This window comes from Athene noctua, chromosome 5 (assembly GCF_965140245.1).
Source record: "Athene noctua chromosome 5, bAthNoc1.hap1.1, whole genome shotgun sequence".
Lineage (NCBI taxonomy): Eukaryota > Metazoa > Chordata > Aves > Strigiformes > Strigidae > Athene > Athene noctua.
This window is the reverse complement of record NC_134041.1, coordinates 29,872,588-29,893,842: the sequence shown is the minus strand read 5'-3', so window position 1 is coordinate 29,893,842 and position 21,255 is coordinate 29,872,588. Positions and strand designations below refer to the sequence as shown.

The following is a 21,255-nucleotide window of genomic DNA, read 5'->3' as shown; positions in this document are numbered from 1 at the left end:
GTTTGGAGAAAGAACATCTCATGCTATTTCTGCCTCTTGATCTTTTCCCCCACTTCCACTCTTGATTAAAAGAAAGGCTAGAAATAACAGCGCAAAACAAGGGTTTCCCTGAAAAAAGCAAGCTCATCACTGAAGTTTATAAAATTACCCATAAAAAAATGAAAGGGCATGACTTTCAGTGATGACATCTGACCTACATTTTGGAAATATCTCCTTTGCTGAATCTGCCAGAGCTAAACTGTGAGTTACCTATTATGTCAGTCTCCAGCAGTTGTGAGCGAGTTACAAGCTTTACAGAAACACCTTGTAACTGCCAGAAATCATACTGCAGTCTTAAGAAAACTATTCCCAGAAATCATGATTGCAAAGAAGTGGGGGAAAATAAACAAATTTAACAAACAGCAAATTCAACTAATCTGTAGGAAAGCTGAATCCCTTTTATGTTACTCTGTTTACCTTTAAAAGTTCTCAAAAGCAGAAAGGCCAGCAGCTAAATCACCTAATTCACATTTACCATAAATGCACTTTGAAAACATTTTAACTTTCCCAAAGTTACACTTGCCCCACACTCTGTTCCATTCCACACGACTGTCTGAACATGCTGAATGTCTGTCAAATAGACATGAAGTTCTTACATTCTTTAAAAAAAAAATCAGTTAACATTTCTCAGATCCTAAGGGATTTTTTTTCTTTAGACAAGGACAACAGGGCAGAATATTCCTATGTATTTGACATTTTCCATTCTATATTAAGAAGCTTAAAACTCCCAGGTATTTTACCTCAGTCGTTCATCTATATTTTGGAAAACAGGATTAGCAACCTAACAGCAAGTTAGCAACTCTAAGATTGAGCATAGCTGCACATTACTTAAAAATCACTAATTATCCATTCAAACAGTTTGGCTACTTTGTTACATTTGTACCTCACATTTCACTATGAATGAGCAAAAATAACAAAGTGACTGCACCAGATCAATGATCAGTTTTGCCCAGAGTTTCATTCTGGCAGCAATCCTAGAAAAGGATGATCTGCAATAATCTAGAACAATTTACATAACCTCAGCACAAAAAAAGGTCTTTTAAGTACTGTTAGATCAGGAATATGTCTGTAGATTTTCCACAGAAATGTGCAGAAACACCACTGGGTAAATGATTAATGGAATAACATCAGAATGGAAGAAAAGCTGTAAATGCAGGACTACAGCCAAAAAGCACAAAGAAATTAAAGAAGTTTAGAGCAAAACAATTCTCTAAAACACAGCAAGTCTTCCAGTAATTATATTTTGAGCTATTAAAAGCCTTCTTTTAATTATTTTATGTGTTTTTTGTGGTTAGGTTTTGTTTCTGGTTTTTAAACACATGAAGCACACCTCCTTTACTAAGGAATTCCCACAAAAATGAAACCAGAAAACTAAACATCATGGAGATACAAACATGACTTTGTGCCCTCCAATCCTTCTAAATGTTAGGCTACTAGAAAAGCAGCGGATGGGGGAATGAGAAGAAAGTGGACAGAATGTCCAACCCCCAGCCACCTACCCCCCCAAATACTGCATGTTCAGAAACATAAAAGGAGGAATCCTGAAGGTTGATTTTATTCTCTTTGGAGCTCCCTGACATCACTGTTTTTAACATTCGGTTTCCATAAATCCAAAAATGTCATAGAAGATGTATGGTTCGACTCTGCGAGGAATGTGCCATCCTTTTTGAAGTTCCACTTCCAACTTTGTTTACTACTGAACCATTGAAATATTATGAAGCGTTAACTGGCCTATTATCAGAGCATGTCTGTTCCCTATCAGGGGTCCCCTTTGTCACTGGCTTCCGTCACACCTTGTATCTGATTAACACACTATAGGATAACATAGAGCTACACAGATCTGCTTTGTGTTCTCTCACAGCTGATGAAAAACAGATTTTCCTTTTCACTTTAATGTGGTTGCCCTTTAATTGGGTCTGTAATAGGGTTCATTTGATGCGATTCCTCATACTAAAACTGCTATACAGTAAGTAGAATGCTCATTATGTTCAAGGCTGTACTTGGTGATATGTTACATTCTTCATTATTTAACCATCCCTAAAACACACAGTTTACATGAAAGGTTAAATTAATCACTTAAGAAAAAAAAGATTTATCTTGTCCAGCTATTCAAAAGTTGGGCATGTCATTTGAACTATGTGCCTCTATAAATGAAGGAGAGAAACAGATGTTATGGATCACCTTCTGCAGGTGTCTACAACACCCACCTTACAGTAAGTACCACTGGAGGGCAATTCATTCACAGGCCAAAAAAAAAAATCCTTCTACCATACACCTGTGCAACCCAGAGTCACTTCTTCACAACCAGGTTCATCACTACATGTATTGTGATGGGAAGCTAATAGAAACCTGTGATACGAAACTAATAGCGAAGCAGAAAAGAGTAAATAAACATCATGCCCCCTAAATTTAGGTGCCTACATAAAATGCACACCATCCACATGGTTCCTATATTCTCAATAGCTGAAGAGAGAAACTTTGGAGGAATATAAGGTATCTCATTGGCAAGCTATTATGAAAGTAACAGAGATCAGACATTTGGCTCACCTTCCTAGTCTTAAAACTCCAAAGAGCAAACACCAATGCTAGAAGGAAATGTGTCAGAGTTTGATTTATGTGAAGACAAAAAACAGGACACGCCTGCCCTATCTGATGCTGCCTAGACCAGGTAGAACCTTTCCTGTTGGGTGCATGCTCTTTGCCACAAAAAGCTACCAGCAAAGCAGACTGTTTGCAAATTTAACAATGCAGAAATTATCAGTGAAAACATTATGTCAACAGTTCAGCCTGCAGCCCTACACCCTAGCTGCCCTTCTGCCCACCACACTGTATTCATGACTATTAGAGGACAACAGGGGAACAAGAGACATGGAAGAAAGTCGGACAAGTGAAGGGAGAACCTTTTTTTTCTTGGAGTGACTACAGCACTCTTCATGGAAAGAGGACACCAAGCTGGAGTCAAAAGTTACCTATTTTCAGAGCCCACTGCCTACTCAAATATAGCCCACCCCAAATCCCTGGGGTCTGCTCTTCCTTGATTCTAAGAGCGCTGGCCAACATCTTGTACAGCTGGCCCCAAATCCCAGAGCACTGAGGGTTCACAGCACATTCCTTCTTATGTGAAATTCCAGCATTCCCAACATGGAGGATTTCTGTCAGGGCACTCAGCTAACATGGAAAGTTGCAAGCTGTTCATTACCACAATTTTCCATACGAGGCAAACGTTATTTGGCATTTATTACAAATACCTGGGGCAAAGAACAAGAGCTGGAAAAACACCTGAGGCATAAAGCCCTTCCTAAATCACAGGGACAGTGCCATCTAGAAGAAGTTTTACTTCTGCAGGAAGCATAATGATAACTCTTGATCATAAGAGAAACAAGATGGTACAACAGGCCTGGATTCAAATCTGTAAAAACACTGAACTGGAAAATGGTGGAAACAGGGAAGGCTCAGACTACACAGACCAGGGATCTGCCTACGGTTAATTAAATATCCTTAGAAGAAATGACGAAAATCATTTAACTGCAATAAGACTGATCTAGGAGCAGAAAGCAAACAAGAAACCCGAGAGATTAATAATCCCTTTAGCTCTTGATAATATTGTCTGAGGTGAACAGAGTAAAACCATCTCGAGTAAGCTGACATTTCTTTCCACAAGCTCTGAGTTGCAGGTGTCCAGGCTTCTGAGGCAGAGGAAAATGGAACTTTATTTGCTTGAGACTCCTACATCAGCTGTTGATTCCAAGCTTTCAGCTAAGCCACGAGACCTGTCCCCTTAGGTGTACAAGTACGTGAAACTAGTTGCTTGGTGTCAAGACTCAGCACGTGACACCAGGCTGAAGCATTCCTAAATTATCAATGCAGAGTTTCTTTTTGACAAAAGGGATATCTTGTATCTACCAGTGCAAAGCTGAAACTCCCCAGTACATACTACGCTAAAGCAGCACATCTGTTTCAGTTCATCAATGGCAGAGTCCAGCCAAGCTATATTAAACAAATCATCACTAGTGTAACATTTCCGTAATTTCTGTGACAATTACTTCACTACAGAAAGCCTATCTCCCCTAAGGCTTATAAGGCATGCGATTTTCTTCAGTGTTATTTCAATCACACTATATAGAGCTTATTGATGAGTGAAAGAAGCATTTGTCTCCCTAAGAAGAAATTACTTTCAAATCTTTATTCTCCAACATTTAGTTTCTGATTTCCATCATCAGAGGAAGTAATCCTGTCAGCATGTATGGAACAACAAGACTGAAAAACTTAAGTTCTTCTTGTTGTGGGTTTAGCACAGAAAAGAAGTTTCACCAATCTTAAAGACTATGTCTGTTCAGACACCTCAGAAAGCACTAGTTGTGTAAAACTGCCACACAACCAAACACCTCAGTGTTTACAGACTGCTTTACCATATCCTCTGAGCTGAATGCAAATCACCTATCAAGATCTGAGCTTCCAATAACTTACCATGTTGTATTTTCTACCATCACCATCTAGAATGTGTTGCCTTTTTTTGCCTATGATTCTTGGTACTGAGAGACACAGTGAAACCAGCTTACAACATTGCCAAGAAAGCAATCAGTTAGTGGTTCTGTCTGTCTTCCAGAGAAGAAGGCATATTGTGCTTCCTGCTCCCCATAGAGGCATGGTGTTAGTTATGGTTTATGCAACTTATAACCCAACAGCTAGATGATAAAGCTAAAAATGACCTTTGTGGAAGGGAAATTCTCCTAACTTACCAGTGAACACCATTCTAAGTGTGGCACTGCTCCACAACCAAAGAAAAAAAAAATTACTACCACACAAACTATTCTCAGTATGTGCTCATTATCTTCTCCCCTACCCCCAGTAACAGTAGTACCACATCATTTCCTCCATTTATTCTTCCTCAAGGCCCAACAAGTCCTGTCCAGTGCTTTTTGCAAGCTCAGAAGCCTTTCTCATCCCTTATCACAGCACTCATTTACTCATGGCTAGCATAAAGATTACCTCTTAGGAAGGGGAAAAAAAAAAAGCCAAGTATATTTTACTCATGTTAATATTGAATATGAAGCTATGTCTTAATTATTCTTCCAGATTCTATAAATGTTCCTTAATAATACCCCTAACATAATTTTTCAGTAACTAGATATAACTATGGACCACATTGTAAAGCTCCCCTAAATGAACAAATCAACGTCTGAAACACTTGAAAACTGCACTGGCCCCAAGATAAAACAAGCATTGGAAGCACTAGAAACGTCCAGCTTCACTCGGAAGATAAAGATCTTTCTACTGTTTCACTAGAGAAGTCCCTGGAAATAATTTATCTTGGTAAGCTGAACATATAATAGCCATCATAAATAAGTACTAAGTGCAAATTCATCTTAGTTGAAAACTTGCCCTTAACGAATGTCAACAGCAACTCTGCCATTAACTAGTGTAGCACAATTTTCATTCCATACCTCCATGAAGCAAAACCAGAGTCAGATATAAAGAATCCCAACAGAGAAAATGTCATATCATTTTACTTTTTTTAGATGAACATTGAATTAGAAGGTGTTACTAATGAGTATAACAGAAAAAGACAAAATAGACTATAGTACTGTGCAGCGTAAGTTAGGTCTTACGCTATCATAAACCTTTTGGTGAACAAGCTGCATTATGCATAATTCAACTAAGGAAGAAACTAAGTAGATGACAAGAAAAACATCAAGGTAGTCAAAGACACTACTCGACTCATAGTTAAGTTCTCTTTGGTTACAAGCTTTAATTTCATGATAGCTACTCTACATCCAAAAGGATGTACAGTCTGCACAATCCTAAGACACTACAAAATGTTGAAATTTCTTTTTGTCAGTATAAGTCAATTCAATTAAACAGGCCAGGAGGAATTTTAACAATGAAATGCAACTTAATTGGAATAAGTTTCACAATGTTTACTTCAAATGAAGAATACCCTAGAAAATACTAATGCTTCTAGAGTCCAGGTTCCCTAGAAGCAGACTATGCTTGCTATAAGAGCTGATAAAGCAATGGCACTTCATAATTCAGTATTCTATCTTTTTTCAAAGTTTGCAGTTTAATGCAAAACAACTGTCCAAAAGTTTATGGTGATCAATGGACAGCTGGACAAACTAAGTCATGTAGCTAAAGGAAACCTATCCAAGAGCTGAAAACAGAAGTTCAGTATTATACTGACTGTTCCCCCAGCAAAAAATAACCAGCTTCAGGATCACTGCCCACATTTTCTTTCTGAAACAAATACTGGCAGCAGGCAATGTAGAAAAACTGAATAAAAGCTGCTGGGTAACAAGAGCCATTTGGAGAACTAAGAAATAATGAAATGTAATGTGATTAAGTATAAAAGCACTCTTTAGAAGTGTCTGTAGCATAAAGGTAACTGGCATGAATTTTCAAAGTATATATGCAGTTTTTGGAAGTTTGGTACACAGCCTAGATTAATGATTGTCATTATCCCATGAAAACTGATCTTTTACCTACATGATTAGAAAGTTGAGCATGAAAAATATTCTCAATTTGCAAGTTATGGCTAGTTAGTTATTTTAGAATTATCTCGTGTAAAGAGGTTTGTGAAGGACAGATGATATAAAAAAATCAGACCTACCGCTATAATATCCAGAGTGTTGTCACAAACTTTGCGAATTTCAGCATTTTTATCATGCATCAGGTCTATAAGATATGCTGGAGCCTCTGGAAAGAAACTGTTAAGGATAAAAGCTATTTTTTTCCACAGCTCAGTCTTCTTCCAACTGCAAATTTCATTAAGAAAGTTAGTCAGGAATTTTCCATCACATGTGAAGTTCAGCAGCCTTCCCCAACCACTTTTTAGTTTTGGGTTTCCTTTAAAATTATATTTTAAGATACCAAATTTTCTTCCAAATTTCTGAAAAAAAAAAAAATTACATGTCCCTTATAAAGAAAATACATTCTGAACTGTCACAGGAAATCCATGCACCTAATGTGTTAGTCCAAAAGACACAGATTCTGTGGAATGATGTCATCTTTTGAGACACTTAACTTTTGTAATCTTCAGGGAGTTTTCATGTTTTAGAAAAAGGTTTCCAGTGCATTTGTCTCAAAAATACTTAAGATAATCTACTGTGTAAATGACAGTATTAATACTAGTCTTGTTCAATTTGAGTGAGAAAAGTGTTGTTCAAATGCTGGTGTTTTACCATTACAGATATAAAGAGATAAATTTAAAAAAAAATTTTTTTTTAAAGCTAGCCACCTAGGAGTTCAAACAGGCGACTAAGAACAACATTCCAAATGGCTTCTCAAATATTCCACAGAGCTTAAAGGAAAAAGGACATTAAGAAGTAGTCTTTGTATTGTTAGCAAAGTAATTGCTAATTTGCTATTCCCTACAAGGGCTTCATTCAACCCATTTTTTATGTTTCAATAAAATTTAACATTCAGTTAAGGCCCACAAAGACAGCTAGTGCCTCTTACCACAGTTTTCAGGTTGTCTGAATGAGCTCAACATAAGCAGTGACTGAAAGATTAAGTAGTAAAGACTGACTAAGAGTGCTAAGTACCATGCAAAAAAATTGAACAGATCCATGACACGACAGATTCAGCCATCAACAGACAGGCAAAAAAAGGAGAAAAACCAGGAACAGAAATCAAAGTCTCCACTGTGGGAAGAAGATGGGAGACTTCCACCGAACATAAAATTCAAAGAACAATTAGGTGGACAAAAACACAGAGCAGGCATTATTTGTTGCCTAGACTGATATAAGAAAGAATGCTACTAAACTACTTTAACGCACGTAACTTCAGACTATGTAACATATCTATATATATAAAATGATTCGGTACAAGAAGTTTGTCTATGCTCTATGTTAAGTTTTTCTATGGACTATGATTTTGACTGTGATTTGAAAAACAAATTCATACAGTAATTCAGACTGGATAGGAAGTAATGAGTCATCTGGTCCACTGATTCCCCTCCAATCCCCCTCCCTGTTTCAAAGCAAACTAACTTTTAATCTTTACTATTAATCTTCCCGTCCCTCTACATGCCTAGGCTGCCTGGATTTTTTCTTCAGCTGAAATAAACCATTTACAAAGAAGCCTCTGAGATCGAGAGATTTATGCAAGAGAAATATAGGCCAAACATCAGTGATGGCAAATTAAGTGCTGTAATTCTACATGTTTAATCTTTAAAAAAAGATACGGGTTTCCTTGATAATGACATCTCTGGTAGCTTGGTGGAAGACCATCTGATAAAATACATAGATGATCTGGCAGACAAACTCATCATCTTCCTGCTGAGCTGCAAGAAAAAAAAGAAACCACAATTTCAGATCCCACAATTAGAATCTCTAGATCCTTAGAAGCAGCCTAGCTCTTACATGTCAGCTAGACAGTTCGGTGGTATGTGTGAGATTTCATCTCTTGACAACACAAAATTAGTGTTTTTTTCCCTGCTGTAGTCAAGTAGATTGCAGCAAGAGTTGTGGAGGTGTGGGATATATCAACTCTATTAGACCACTAGTCCCTGTGCCTCTACCAGTAAGAGTAATTGCTCCTCCTTTCATATACAAAACACTTACCCCCCCGTCTTGCAAGGGAAAATGAATGGTGCATTTGGTTACAGCACAGCTATATCAACTAAGCTTCTCTGAAAAACAAGGCCTCAAGTCAAACATTGCAATATACCATTTAGAAGCTCAATGAGTGCAGGGATGATTCCAGATTTAGCCAGCAGAGCAGCGCAAGAGTCATCCATAGAAACTGTTCCAATCATTATCACCACTTCTAAAACAAGGTCATCTTCTGCAGAACCTGCTAAGTCAGAATGCAGAAAGTATTACCTCTTAGAAATTCTTAATATTGTAGCAGCTGTATATTTATCTGTAGATATGATTCTGTTCTTCAGTGTTGTTTCCCCAATCAATCACAAATTATAAAGGTCAACAGACTCTACTCAAAAAGAGTATTCTTCAAAGCATTCTTCAAGAGACTCTACTTTGAAACACTACGTTTTGAACAAACCTGGTTTTAGTTTATCCTTGAGGTACGGAACAAGTTTGTATTCTTTCAGCACAAGTTCCCAGTCCAGATCTGGTAAGGTCAAATTTGCAAGTGTTCCCAAGCATTCAATCACAAATTCCTCCTCTTCATCATTTGATATTTGAGCTGCTAAGTCACCAACATAATCCTAAAGAAAATACAGAAACAAACATTACAGGTGAATAATCTGGGGTTCTGAAAAAACTCACCACTTGATCAAATCAAAACTAGTTCTCAAAAGAATGTTAAAGGGACTCTTCTCCCAAAATGAGGGCTAATAATGCAGTTTCAATTTCAATTGAAGAATAATCCAAGAAAGCATTTCAGCATTCTTCCTCTCCATCCTTACACTTTAAACAGATGTAGATCATTGGTTCATATGTTCCAAAAGTAGCTACTACACACACAGTTTGAGAAAGCTGTTATAAAATAAGGGAGAGAAGATAGCAAACACCATACTGCATTGGTGACTGTAACACAAGTTCTCTTCCTACAGATTTTCTGAAATAACTACAAGATTTTCTGAGGACATGAACAGGGGACTTATGAATTCTACTTACTATTTCCATATTGCATTGAGACAAATTGATATTCAATCCTCAGTTTAACAGTACACTTTTCCACAATTAGGATGTTGCACTTCCCCCCCCTTCTTTTGAAAGGGCAGCTTTACACAGTTAACTGAATATTAACTCTTCAAAATTTTTAAATATCCACTTACACAAAACACTTGGCACAGTGAAAAAAAAAAAACAAACAAACAACATTTTAGTTTGCCCTCTAGCTCTAAAAGCAGAGATTTAGGATAACTGTTAATTGTTACAATGTGCACCCCAGCAGTTGGGTGGGTTTTTTTGTTTGCTTGGTTTTGTGTGTTTGTTTTGGAACGGGGACTTACTGGATACAGCTTAAGATCTGTTTTCCCTGTAACGGGGGATCCAAAGCCTGATCTACCAACTAAGATAGCCTTATAAAACAAAACATAAATCAACCCATGACAGCCAAGAAAACTTAAACTGGACACCTTGTAAAGACAAAACACAGCAGCTCTCCAAAGCCAGTCTTTTCCAGTAGGAAGAATCAGAGATCAGTTAGGTAAATAGATAGTACTTACAATAAACAGGCTTTTTGTTGGCCCATCGTGTTGTGAAATATTCCTGATCATCTTCATTAACAATGGGTCCTTAAATTTCAAAGCCCGCTTCATTAGCATTTTCAAACCATTTCCTAAAAAGAAACAAACACTTAGGAAATCCTCCAAATTAAAAAAAAAAAAAAACAAAAAAAAACACACACAAGGAAAGTACTAGCCAACCAAAACCCAACATGCACAAACAAAAATCCACCAGCTTTATCATTTAAAAGTTCAAAAGGAAAAAGCAAAGAGTCTAGGTAACAACTATTTCTTCTTACAAGTCAATAACAACAACAAAAAAGACCAGCTCTGTATAAATTTTATAGCTTTTTTAAAACTACTACTATGATCATATGTACTGCTGGGACACTGAAAAAAAAAAAATCATATAATTAAATGCTTCAGGTCACTCCTGCCACCAATGCTGATGAGGAGATGGCCATTTGCTTGAAATCATTACTGAAATAGGTGCATTTTATTTTTTAAAAACACATATACAGATTTATAAATAATTCAAATATATGCAATTTATGTAAGTATATATCAAAAATATATATAAAGTCTTGTCACCTCCAAGAAAACAGTAAAATCTCAATACACTTACCTTCACAGATAAGTTGTACATTTCTTTTGTTAGCAGCAAGGTTAATACAGAAGGAGATAAGTTCCAGGTCAACTCGCTCATCAGGACATTCAAAAAGCATCTTCATTAACTGCCAAGAAACACAAGCACACTTAAGTCATTAATCTTTCCAAAGCATTAGAAGAGCAATGTTATGATGTCAATGATAGTAGCTTTTTCTTTTTTTCAAAAGAAAAAAAGAATACTCAACATTTCTACAGGAACTGTAAAGTTAAAGGTCAGAGGCACAAGATCTATAGTTACATTATTTGGGGATAACAATGCTTATGAAGTGGCAAAAATGGCACATTCATCACCTTAAATTAACTTGGGTTAGTTACATTTTATTGCTACCACTTAATTCTTTATTCTTTACTCATTTTTTTTTTAAAGTTATGAATGGATAAATTTGTTTTGAAAGTTTAGGTAGACAACATAGGAAAAAAATCCCACAACTCAAGTTCCACAGAAAGTCAGATTAATACCTAGTTGTTTACCAAAATTATGACTTGAAATAGATACTTAACTGCAGAATAATTCTACTACTATTTTGTTTTGAGATTATTCTGTTGATAGGTAAATTAGCTGTATCTGCAGCAATGTGCTTTATCTTTGCAGCTTGCACTGGTAAAGATGAACACTACCATATATCAGAGACTTCTCAGTGGTAGTCCTATTCTTTTGGTACCAGGACAGGAAAACCTGGGTTAACATAAGTAGACAATTGCCTATAATCCTGTTCCAACTGTTTAGTAAGTGTCAGTGAATTCCCAGATGATTCCTTAGGCAAATAACCTATGAATTGCCATCATTTGATATACTGGCACCTGTACTGTCGATTACATCACAGGCTATCTAGTCTTATTTTGTTCAACGTGAACATTTTTTGAAATGGCATACTGAATATACAAACATGGCTCAAATACATCCGTTTCTTTTTTCTCTGTTTCCAACCACGGCAGAGAAATGCATGACTTCCTCATTGAGGGGTTGCAGGACATCACCCTATTTACTCCTAAACTCTGCTCAGTTCACAAAACACATCAAGATGATAATTGCAAGGCAACGTGATGACAAGACTAAGATTTCTGGAAGTAGAAACAACCGAACCTAAAGATAAGCGGGGCATAAGGTACAAAAAAATGTAGCTCAGTTTGTGGCAAAAAGTTGGGGGGGGGGGGGGGGGAAGAAAGCAGCAACTAACCATTAAGTATTTGTGTGCTTGCCCCCTGGTGGAAAGAGAGTTTGTAAGGCATTAAAAACTAGAGGAAGTGGGGGAACAACTCGTTTAGAGAGGAAAAAAGGAACAATAGGACTGCAGGAATTTCATTCCAAAGTATTTTAGAACAGTAATTCTGTATGTTTATCTATTATCAGATAGCAAGCTGTCATTCCAAATTGACCCAAATAAAATTTTTTTTAAATTATGTTACAACATAGTTATTGATTTCTCTTTCAGGGACTTTCATGTACCGATTTAAAAGCTATCATTGATTTCTTCCTCCCTTTCTTAAAAAGGTAGAGTCAGATTTCCCTAAGTTGTTTTAAGAAGTTATAAAATCCCTAGTTTATTAAATCCGTAAGCCTGACAGTCACATAAGAGTGAACTAACCAGAGAAAAAAGTTGCCAACTTAACAAGTAGAACATGAGCATTCAAAAATCACCCCCTGCAACTCTTCTGTTACAAAACCTTTAAAAACAGATTTTTAAAACCCTTCAAATAATTTGAAAGGAAACATTCTCATTACTTACACAATACAAAATCTGTGGAAATTAGATGTTTAACAAGATGGGATTACACTGTTAATTACTGAACTACTTCTCTATAAAAAGAAAAAATATATCCAGTTTCAATTAAAGCCGTTCAAATTTTAAAATAATAGTTTCGTACGAGCTCCATGTTTCCCATTATGTCTTCATTTAATTTGATTGCTTCTTGTGCCACTTCAAAAGGAGGAGTAATTGCTGCCAAATAGGAAATATTAAAATTAAATTTGTTCTGCTTTTACTATGTCCATTGTCATCTTTTACTGATTTAACAGGAAGGCAGTAAAAAGACTGCAGCATGTGCAATGAAGAGGCAGTAGTGTTCAATCAGACAAGTCCCATATTGAGTATCAGATACCACAGACCAGGACTGAAATCACTGTGTCTAGACTCTCTGGCACCTGCCTTCACTTATTTACCAGTGACCAGAGGCCAACCCCCACAGCTCTCTGTTCACATACACCTCTGTCCAACCCCCTCCCCAAGCCCAGCTCAAACATCTTTGAATGATTATGCCAGAACTGCATGCCTCAGGAATCTCTCCTGACCAGCTACTCCCTAACTCTGCTGTTTGAAGTGATGCTCTGGTTTCTGAACTTCAGCAGATAATGGCGGACAGGAGCAAAGGGTGCTGTCAAGAGAGGACGTTTACCAGCATTAAGCTGAAAAGAAGCTTATAGATCAAAGAGGGGCCAAACAGGACAACCATGGTGGAAAACATGTGGGTAGCTGCAGAGAACCTTGCACACTGCTCTGCGGTAAAATATTAAATATCACCATGACATCACTGCCTAACCATGCCCTTTGATTGGCCAGGTTATTACCAATAAAGGCTTTTATAAGCATCTGGATGGCATTTGCACCTATTTAAACAAAACACGCATTGCTGAGGTCTAAACAAGAATGAACTGTTAATACTCACTTTTAACTGTTACTAGAATAGCACCCACTAACTCCTGCAATCCACAAGGATGTTTACCTGGGACAGCACGCGCAAGCCCTTGTCAAGCACTTCGCCTGTTCAAAATGACAACAGGGGATTGATTTTCCGATCACTTTCTATAACAGCTAAACATTCATTATTGAGTATTTGCCAGTTGATGTACACCTTTCCTCAAAAGGAAAGAAATCCACAAAAGGGCACATACTACTATTGAAAAGACATTTTAGTTTTCCAGGGCAGAATCAGATGGCAGGAAGTCCTTTTAAAAGGGCTGCTTTCTTCTGACACCTTACCCACTTCCCCATGTTTTCTGCTACCTCCATCTTCCTTAACTGTCCTAGTTTTGAATATTCTTTAATAAACTTTAAGCTCTGGTTGTCCAGTTTGTCCTTTTTGAACAGTGGGCAGATGTGATCTGTAAACGATTACATTGACCACTGAAGCATCAACAGCCATAATTACCCTTCAAATTTTGTAGTTTTAGCCAAAGTCCAATGAAGACAGTGAACTTGTTTCCTGCTCCACTAGTTTTTAGATACTGCTCTGTAAGCACCAGTTTGAGCAGTCATTGCCTATCAGAACAACGATGTTCACCAAAGGTCAGAGTATGGTATCACAGAATTTTCCACAGCTCTTTACATTTGGCACTCAGAATCTTAAGAGTCACACCAAGATTCCCTGAAACCATGTCATAGGCGAACCCTGAAACACAGGCATGAATTCTGGTTTGGCTGGTAACTGCTCAGAACAAACCAGGTCCCTTGTATCATGCAAATGCCTTAACATGTAGTTGCTTCTTGTGGCAGGGCAGAAAAGGCAGTCAGCAGGATGTTTACAAGACCATTTTGTAACATATACTAGTTATTCACACCACTTCTCCCCTCTCTATTCTACAAAATCCTCCTGTATTTGGAAAAACATCATAATTTTTGTCATGAGATAGTGACCAGAAACATTCTGAAAATTTTCCATGGCAACTTCCCATTCTGAGTGTATTTGATGTTAAAACATGTTTGTAAGGAAAGAAAATATCATGGTGCAATTCAGAAAAAGTTACCAGAGAGCTCTTACCCTTATGCAACACAAGCTCTCTCAACCCAGCCTCATCAGGACAGGGGGGAAAAAAAAAAAAAAAAAAAAAACACAACCCAAAACCAAAAAACCAAAATGATAAGAGAGGATTTGGTACTTGTTAAAACCCAAACAACAAAACATACACACAAAACCCCAAACCCCATGATACTGCATCTGTGCTTGGATCAAAGACCACAACTGGAGACAAAATGTTATGCAATGAACTGCATCCTGAAAGATCGGTGAAGAGCCTTCCATGGTCTTCAAGTCTCCCCTGTTGTACATGCCTGCAGTTGAAAAGGAATTGTCATGTCGCAACACAACACTGCTTGGCTAGTTTCCAGTTCATATCCTGTAATACTGGAAACGTTGAAATTTTGATACCCAATGGGATCAGAAAAGAATGTCTTCTAAAACTGTAAAGGAAATACTTTCCACAAGGTTCCCTAAGGACCTGCTGTGCACAAACTTTAATCTCTTTCAAGAATTCCCAGTCTTCTGTAGAAATTCATCAGGTCACCTGTACTTTTACCAATTCACTGATGGAGTTCAAGTGTTAACAGCACTGACAGAGAATATGTGACCTATCCTTTTTCTGGGGACCATTAAAAGGCAGCAAAACCAGACAGGCTGCCCGATGAGTAGGTGGTTCACTACCGACTCACCAGCATCGTGGTTGTTCCCACTGTCACCTGTGGGTGTCAGTGCGAGCTCTGCTATGACTGATGAAAAGACCTGCACAGGGAAAGGTGTGACTTACCACCTCATCATATAGAAAAGTACATACCTGTGGGATACAGTCTGTGTATGCAAACATTGATTTAAAGCGATCATCCATGCTTATGTGATACAGAATACACATTGCTACTTGTTTGTAGTTTTCATTTGCTAGAAGGAGAAAAAAAATCTGTATTAATAGAAGCCTAGTATTTTAGGTGTTGTAAACATTTAAAAGGGGAAAACAAAAAGCACATAAATCCTAGCTAATAGAGGGAAAATTTAAATCAGAAGTGCAACGTTATTGAAAGGGTCTTGTCTAGCCTATCCAAATGAATCACATATTTGAGCAGAGCGGGAACAAAGGCAATACTAACAACTACCCCTCTCCCCAGCACCTCAAAACACTTCCTTAACCACACTTTGCAAGGAATGTATTTTGTGAAAGGACACTTAGTAATGATAGGCCATCTAGAGAGAACCTTCATCAGTTTCCAGCTTGGAAATTAAATATCAAATGTAATGCCAAATTAGCTGTGGTTATTCCTGTCGAAACAACAAGCTTGTCTCAAAGTGAAATGATAAGGAATGTACCAAATGCCAGAGAGAAAAATAACTACCACTAAAAAGTGTTGTAGAAGGAATCTAGTGCCTTTCAAGTAAGTCACATACTGATTGTTTTATTATCCTAAACGACAATATTATCCTGTGGGTGCCTTTTATGTTTCATACACTTCAAAGATGACATTAGTGTATTTTCACATTAATACTTACCAAAGAGAAAAAGATTCCCAAGAAAAATTGGAGTGGCTAATGTGAGTAGTCCGTGAAGTATTTAACTGAAAGGTTCTATAAAACCAACTCAGACAAACATACAAATGTTTAAGAACAACACAGACAAATCTGATCTTGACTCACTGCTGAAATCCACACTGAGCATTCTCTTAAGCTCTCCTCTAGCCCTACGTTAGCAGGATACCGACTATATATGGGATAAAACATTCATCTGAACGTTTATGTTAGACCAGGATGCAATAAGGTCACCAACTCAGAATTTAATCACAGTTCTTATACAACTGAGCAGAAATATCCTACCTCCCACTTCTATTTGAACTAAGTTAGAATGTGTCTGTTTAACACTTTGGCAAAGCATCAAGACCTCAAGCAGCAACCAACAGTTAAATTTTTCTTCTGCATACATCATTAGGAACTGGAATTTCCTTTAAGTAGCAAGGATATGCCGCCTTCGTCCTGAGAATGTCCATTTGTGCCTTTTTTCAAAATTGAATTACCAAAAAAGACCCATGAAACCCTTCTGGCAGTTGCCCTACAACAGTGAAGTTTTCTTTCCCATGCCAAACCTAAAAACACAGCTGACCTTTCAGAGCATTCTGGATTCTTACCTGTTTGAAAAAACATAACTTGTATCACAACCTTCCACATGCTTAATAGCTGGCAAAGGATGACTCCAAAATCTGTAAGCTACTCTGGCTATTATTAACATAAAAGCACAGACAGTACTATAATCGTTGAAGCATACACACTCTGTTTTAAGCAAACAAAATGAAGTGTTTATTATCTTTTGTGCTTCTCTTATCACTGATCATCTTACCTACCTATTCACTTGTAGTGACATTCTAAATCCAGCAATTACATGAAAAAAACTTCCCATACATACAGCTAAAGGCTTCTCCTAAGCAAATATAAAAATTGCAAGAGTAAATTATGCCTTCAAATTTCACGACACTAGGAAAAATAAGAGCTGTTTACACTGCTCTTAACACTTCTTTCCATGCTTCTATTTAAGACTCAAACATCAAGACTCAAATTTAAGGCTCAAATTACAATTACACTTTGCTGGAAACGCAGGAAACACTATGTGAAGCAAAAGGTAAGCCAGTACAAAAGAGAGGAAAGTTTGCTTCCCAGAACAGCCACAGGAAAAACAAACTAAAGTGAAGTTCGACCAGACCTTCAGCAGGTATGAACTGGCAGGCAGTCAACAAGAATGATGCTGCTTTATATCTGTTTAACCTCTGTCCTTCATGGGTACTTTTCCTCCTTATTTTTGTAAGCTTCTTCTGTGCTAAGATAGTCTTATAGTTGGTAGCAACAGCAGTTCCCTGGTATTCAGCAATACTGGCAGCTTATTTTCAAATAAAATAGCCTACTTTAGCAGCAACAGCCTGTTTTTTTGAGAAAAAACCCTCTGTGTAATTTTCTCTCCCCTTTTTTTCAAAAGCCCAGCCTGCCACAATTTTGATGCCTGAACACATACCTTGGGTATCAGTGCTGAATGACAGTACTGCCTTGCTTTCTAAACTACCAAAAATAATCAAAAAGATTAGGGTTAGGGTTAGGGTTATAAATTAATAATTATTAATAATCTATATTATTAATATAATATATTTATTATTAATAAATTATCTATATAATTATATCTATAATTTATATATATATAGACCTACTCAACCTAAAGTGTGAAGAATATCCAGAATTCAAATCAGTTTATTTTATCTGAATGAAATCTTAAGGACTTGGTTTTTAATGACTGGCACTTAAATCATTCTCTTGAAGTATGTTCCATAAGACAGACTTCATGATACACCAAAAGCAGAGACAGCTATAGTTTCAAAAAGAACAACTGAATTTAAATTCCTTCTTGCTGTGCAGTTAACTGACCCAGTTCCCTCCAGTTCTCCGTCCTACTATCAACACAGGGAACAGAGAAGGGTTCAGAGGATTTAAGTCAGAGGCACTTACTGCAGAGGCTCAGCAAGGAAGTATTTTTCAATTGTAAGTAAATGGAAAAAAAACCCTGAATTCTACTGACTTGAAGATGAAAAACTACAGAACTAAAGCTAAAAGAAAACAGTGTGCAACTAAACCAGCTTTTAAGTATTTAATGGTATGGATTATAAATTTAATTTCATTTTAATTTCCCAGAAAGGAAAAAATTTCAGGCTGGTGTCACTGTCCCACTTTCCCTATGGAAGCACTTTGGTGGAGAAAAAGCAGAACCTCCTGACTTTTTTCAGTTCTCATGCAAAACAGTGGCAACACATGATCCAGAGAATCAAAAGCTTCAGGAAAATCAAGAGGTGGTAGCTTTTAAGCACAGCCAGCACAAATAATGCAACTGTTAATCTCGTGCTCAATTAGGAAGCACAGAGTCTATTGGAAAGTTGACTGGAAACCATGCATAACTAGTTTGTCGAAGATTAGAAAGAGAAGAGATTCAACAGCTACAGCATTTTAAACACTAAGCATCATCTTGCAGGCTGAAGATTGTATAAATGGGTAAGAAGCAACTGGCTGTTTGAAAAATCCACCAACCCAACTGCCATGCTTTTACACAGGGACTTCACTCCCAAAAATATAAACTGGCAGCTACTGACTATTACTTGAATATACCAGTACCAAGCTTATTTTGTTGTTATTATTTTATACTCATCTGAATGCTAATGAATAAAGCCTTAAGTCAATTATTGTTTAGAGACTTGGCTGTAAAAATTTCAAACTCTGCCCAGTACCTGGCTAGAGAGCAGCTTTCCAAAGCACGGTGGTGATACCTTTTCTGCTATTTTTGACCACTGCTGAAGGCCACACATGGAACAGCAACAGACACTGCAAGGAAGACTTCCTTATGACTCGGTACAATATGCAACAATTATCCCCCTAACTAGAAAAGCAAGAGAAAGAAAAGAAAAAACAGATCTCTGCCAAACGAGTTCATATAAAATCACCAAAGTTCTGGTAGGGCGCCAAAAAGTTGTGGCCTACAAATGCTGGTAGTTTTGCGCATCAAGCTTTTTATGACTGAAGGTGGAATAGCCAAATGGCCTAAAGCACTAAGGGCAGCCCTGGAAAATAATGGCCTAGTCATTATGGATTCTTCTGGTATTTATGGCAATAAAACATGAATCATAATGAACTCATTGGATATTAAATGTGGGGGTCACAAGTACTTTGATAGGATTTCCACAAGAATTTACCATTAATTAACCAAATAATTATTTGGAAGTGTTACTGAATTATCCTTAGTTCTTATACAGCCATTCCAGAGAAATTGGTCATTCCCAGCTGAGTGCAGTTAATGCCTTAACAAACCGGTCATTAACTGCAGTTACTGATTTTGTGGGAATTATTGTGTTATAAAATACACTCAACAGTTTATAGAAACAATACTTAGAATTTTTTTTTTTGCAGCTGTAGTTCAGCTGGAGCAGCTGGGATGGAAAAATACCGGGTCCCTCGGGCTGTTTTCACAACTAGTTTTCTGCAAATTAGAGAGGGAAATAAATACATGATGGGTTCTGAGTTCAAAATGGCTTCAGATTCTTAGCCTTTGAACATTAATAAGAAGCCATGTGCCAGTTCTGGGGACCAATGCCTGAATTCCATGTCTTGTTCTTACTAAGGTTAAATTTTGAAATGGTACTAGTTAGCAGAAGCTAGAGAAAAAAACCCACAATTTCTTGATCACAAGATCAGGTCCTGTGTTTCGGTTGAGATGGTGAGCTTAAAATGAAAAAATCCTCAATTAGCTCCATGACAACAAAAGAGAAACCCTGAAGCTGTAAAACTGAAATGCTACTCTGAGTTGCAACAGCAGCATTCAGTTTTCAAATGCTAAAATAAAAATAAGAATATAAATCATGGACTAAATTATTCAAATGTAACACTATCAGCAATTCAAGCAGCCATCATTTCTAATGGAATCATCAACGTCTCCCCATTGGATATGAAATATACCCTATCCAACTCATGTGCAAAACATTAAGTACACCAAATCAAAACCAGAACACAAACGAAAGTAAATACCTATTAAAATGGCAGAGAGAATCTTCATTTCAGTTTCAAACTCTGATACTCTCAAGTCAAATCTGCTGCAGAATTAGGCAAATAAGAAATCTAGATGGTAAGAATGTCACAAACTGAGTATCAGATCTATATACTGTCTCATACTGCTGTCAGAAAATATTGAAATCAAGAGATTATTCACATGGATCATAATTAGCAGTGATCTTAGGAAAAAAAGTGATAGAAAGGTATCTCTGGTTACTGCTGTCCCACATTATTCCTTGCAACCAGCTCTGAAACAGTTGGACTAAGTTACTCCATGTGTGGTTTTAGACACATACTGATTTGATTTACATATATAAATATAAGTCGTATTGGATATATCAGTTTATTTTATCAAGAGAACCTGAAAGAATTTCAAATCTGCTCATACTCAAGGAGCCTAGTGATTCTAAATAATATATTATGATATTAATTACACACTAATAACCTCTCTTGTGCCACCTTTATGTTATTTGAAACTGGCTTCATACCATAAGCCTAACTTAAACCCCTGATTTTGCCATGGTTGGAGGCTTTTTTGGTGTTTTAGGTTTTTTCCTTTCCTTTGCCCCAAAAGAACTAAGTACATGCCACATCTGAAACATGGATACAATCTTTTTTCTAAGAAACAAAGAAGGAATTATAATGATGAATCCGAAGTCAAAGGACTACTAAATGACTAATTCAGGTTATTTAATGTTACAGCTATAGACAAAAATTAAGCTGCACATCTGGAGCCCCAGGCTCAACTTCTTTGCCTGGAACTCTATGCAAGACAGACTGAAAAGTATACAGTAAACGCTTAACTGCAGTACTGCTACTCATAAAAGACAACAAAGCATTGCCACTGGGTAGACAACGTACTGCTAAATTTAGATATGTCCTTTTTGAAGGCTTGATCTTCCTACAGGAAAAAAAAATTTTGTCATTCAGGATGTCCTACAACCAATCATACTTGAACTCATGTGAGTTCACACAGAAACTGGAAACTGATTGGTTGCAATATCCCATGTACTGCACAAGCCAGAAATAAATGAATTAGAAGTTCAGATTAGAGAGAAACATGAGGCAATAGGATTTTCCCTGAAGGA

The 21,255-nt window shown here is 37.1% G+C and overlaps 1 protein-coding gene across 5 annotated transcripts in view; it reads right to left on the bottom strand.

Moving 5' to 3' along the window:
* Positions 1-21,255, bottom strand: part of KIFAP3 (kinesin associated protein 3) — a 72,704-nt gene that overhangs the window by 29,718 nt on the left and 21,731 nt on the right. For 3 of the 5 annotated variants that reach the window (XM_074906880.1, XM_074906878.1, XM_074906881.1), the window contains 7 exons: positions 15,390-15,490; positions 10,800-10,908; positions 10,175-10,287; positions 9,043-9,208; positions 8,707-8,832; positions 8,222-8,320; positions 6,647-6,732 (listed from right to left, as the gene is read on the bottom strand). In XM_074906880.1, coding sequence (XP_074762981.1) covers positions 6,647-6,732; positions 8,222-8,320; positions 8,707-8,832; positions 9,043-9,208; positions 10,175-10,287; positions 10,800-10,908; positions 15,390-15,490 — 800 coding nt within the window. Of the gene's footprint in view, positions 1-6,646; positions 6,733-8,221; positions 8,321-8,706; positions 8,836-9,042; positions 9,209-10,174; positions 10,288-10,799; positions 10,909-15,389; positions 15,491-21,255 lie in introns of all 5 variants that reach the window. The other 2 variants (XM_074906877.1, XM_074906879.1) reach the window with 1 other exon arrangement.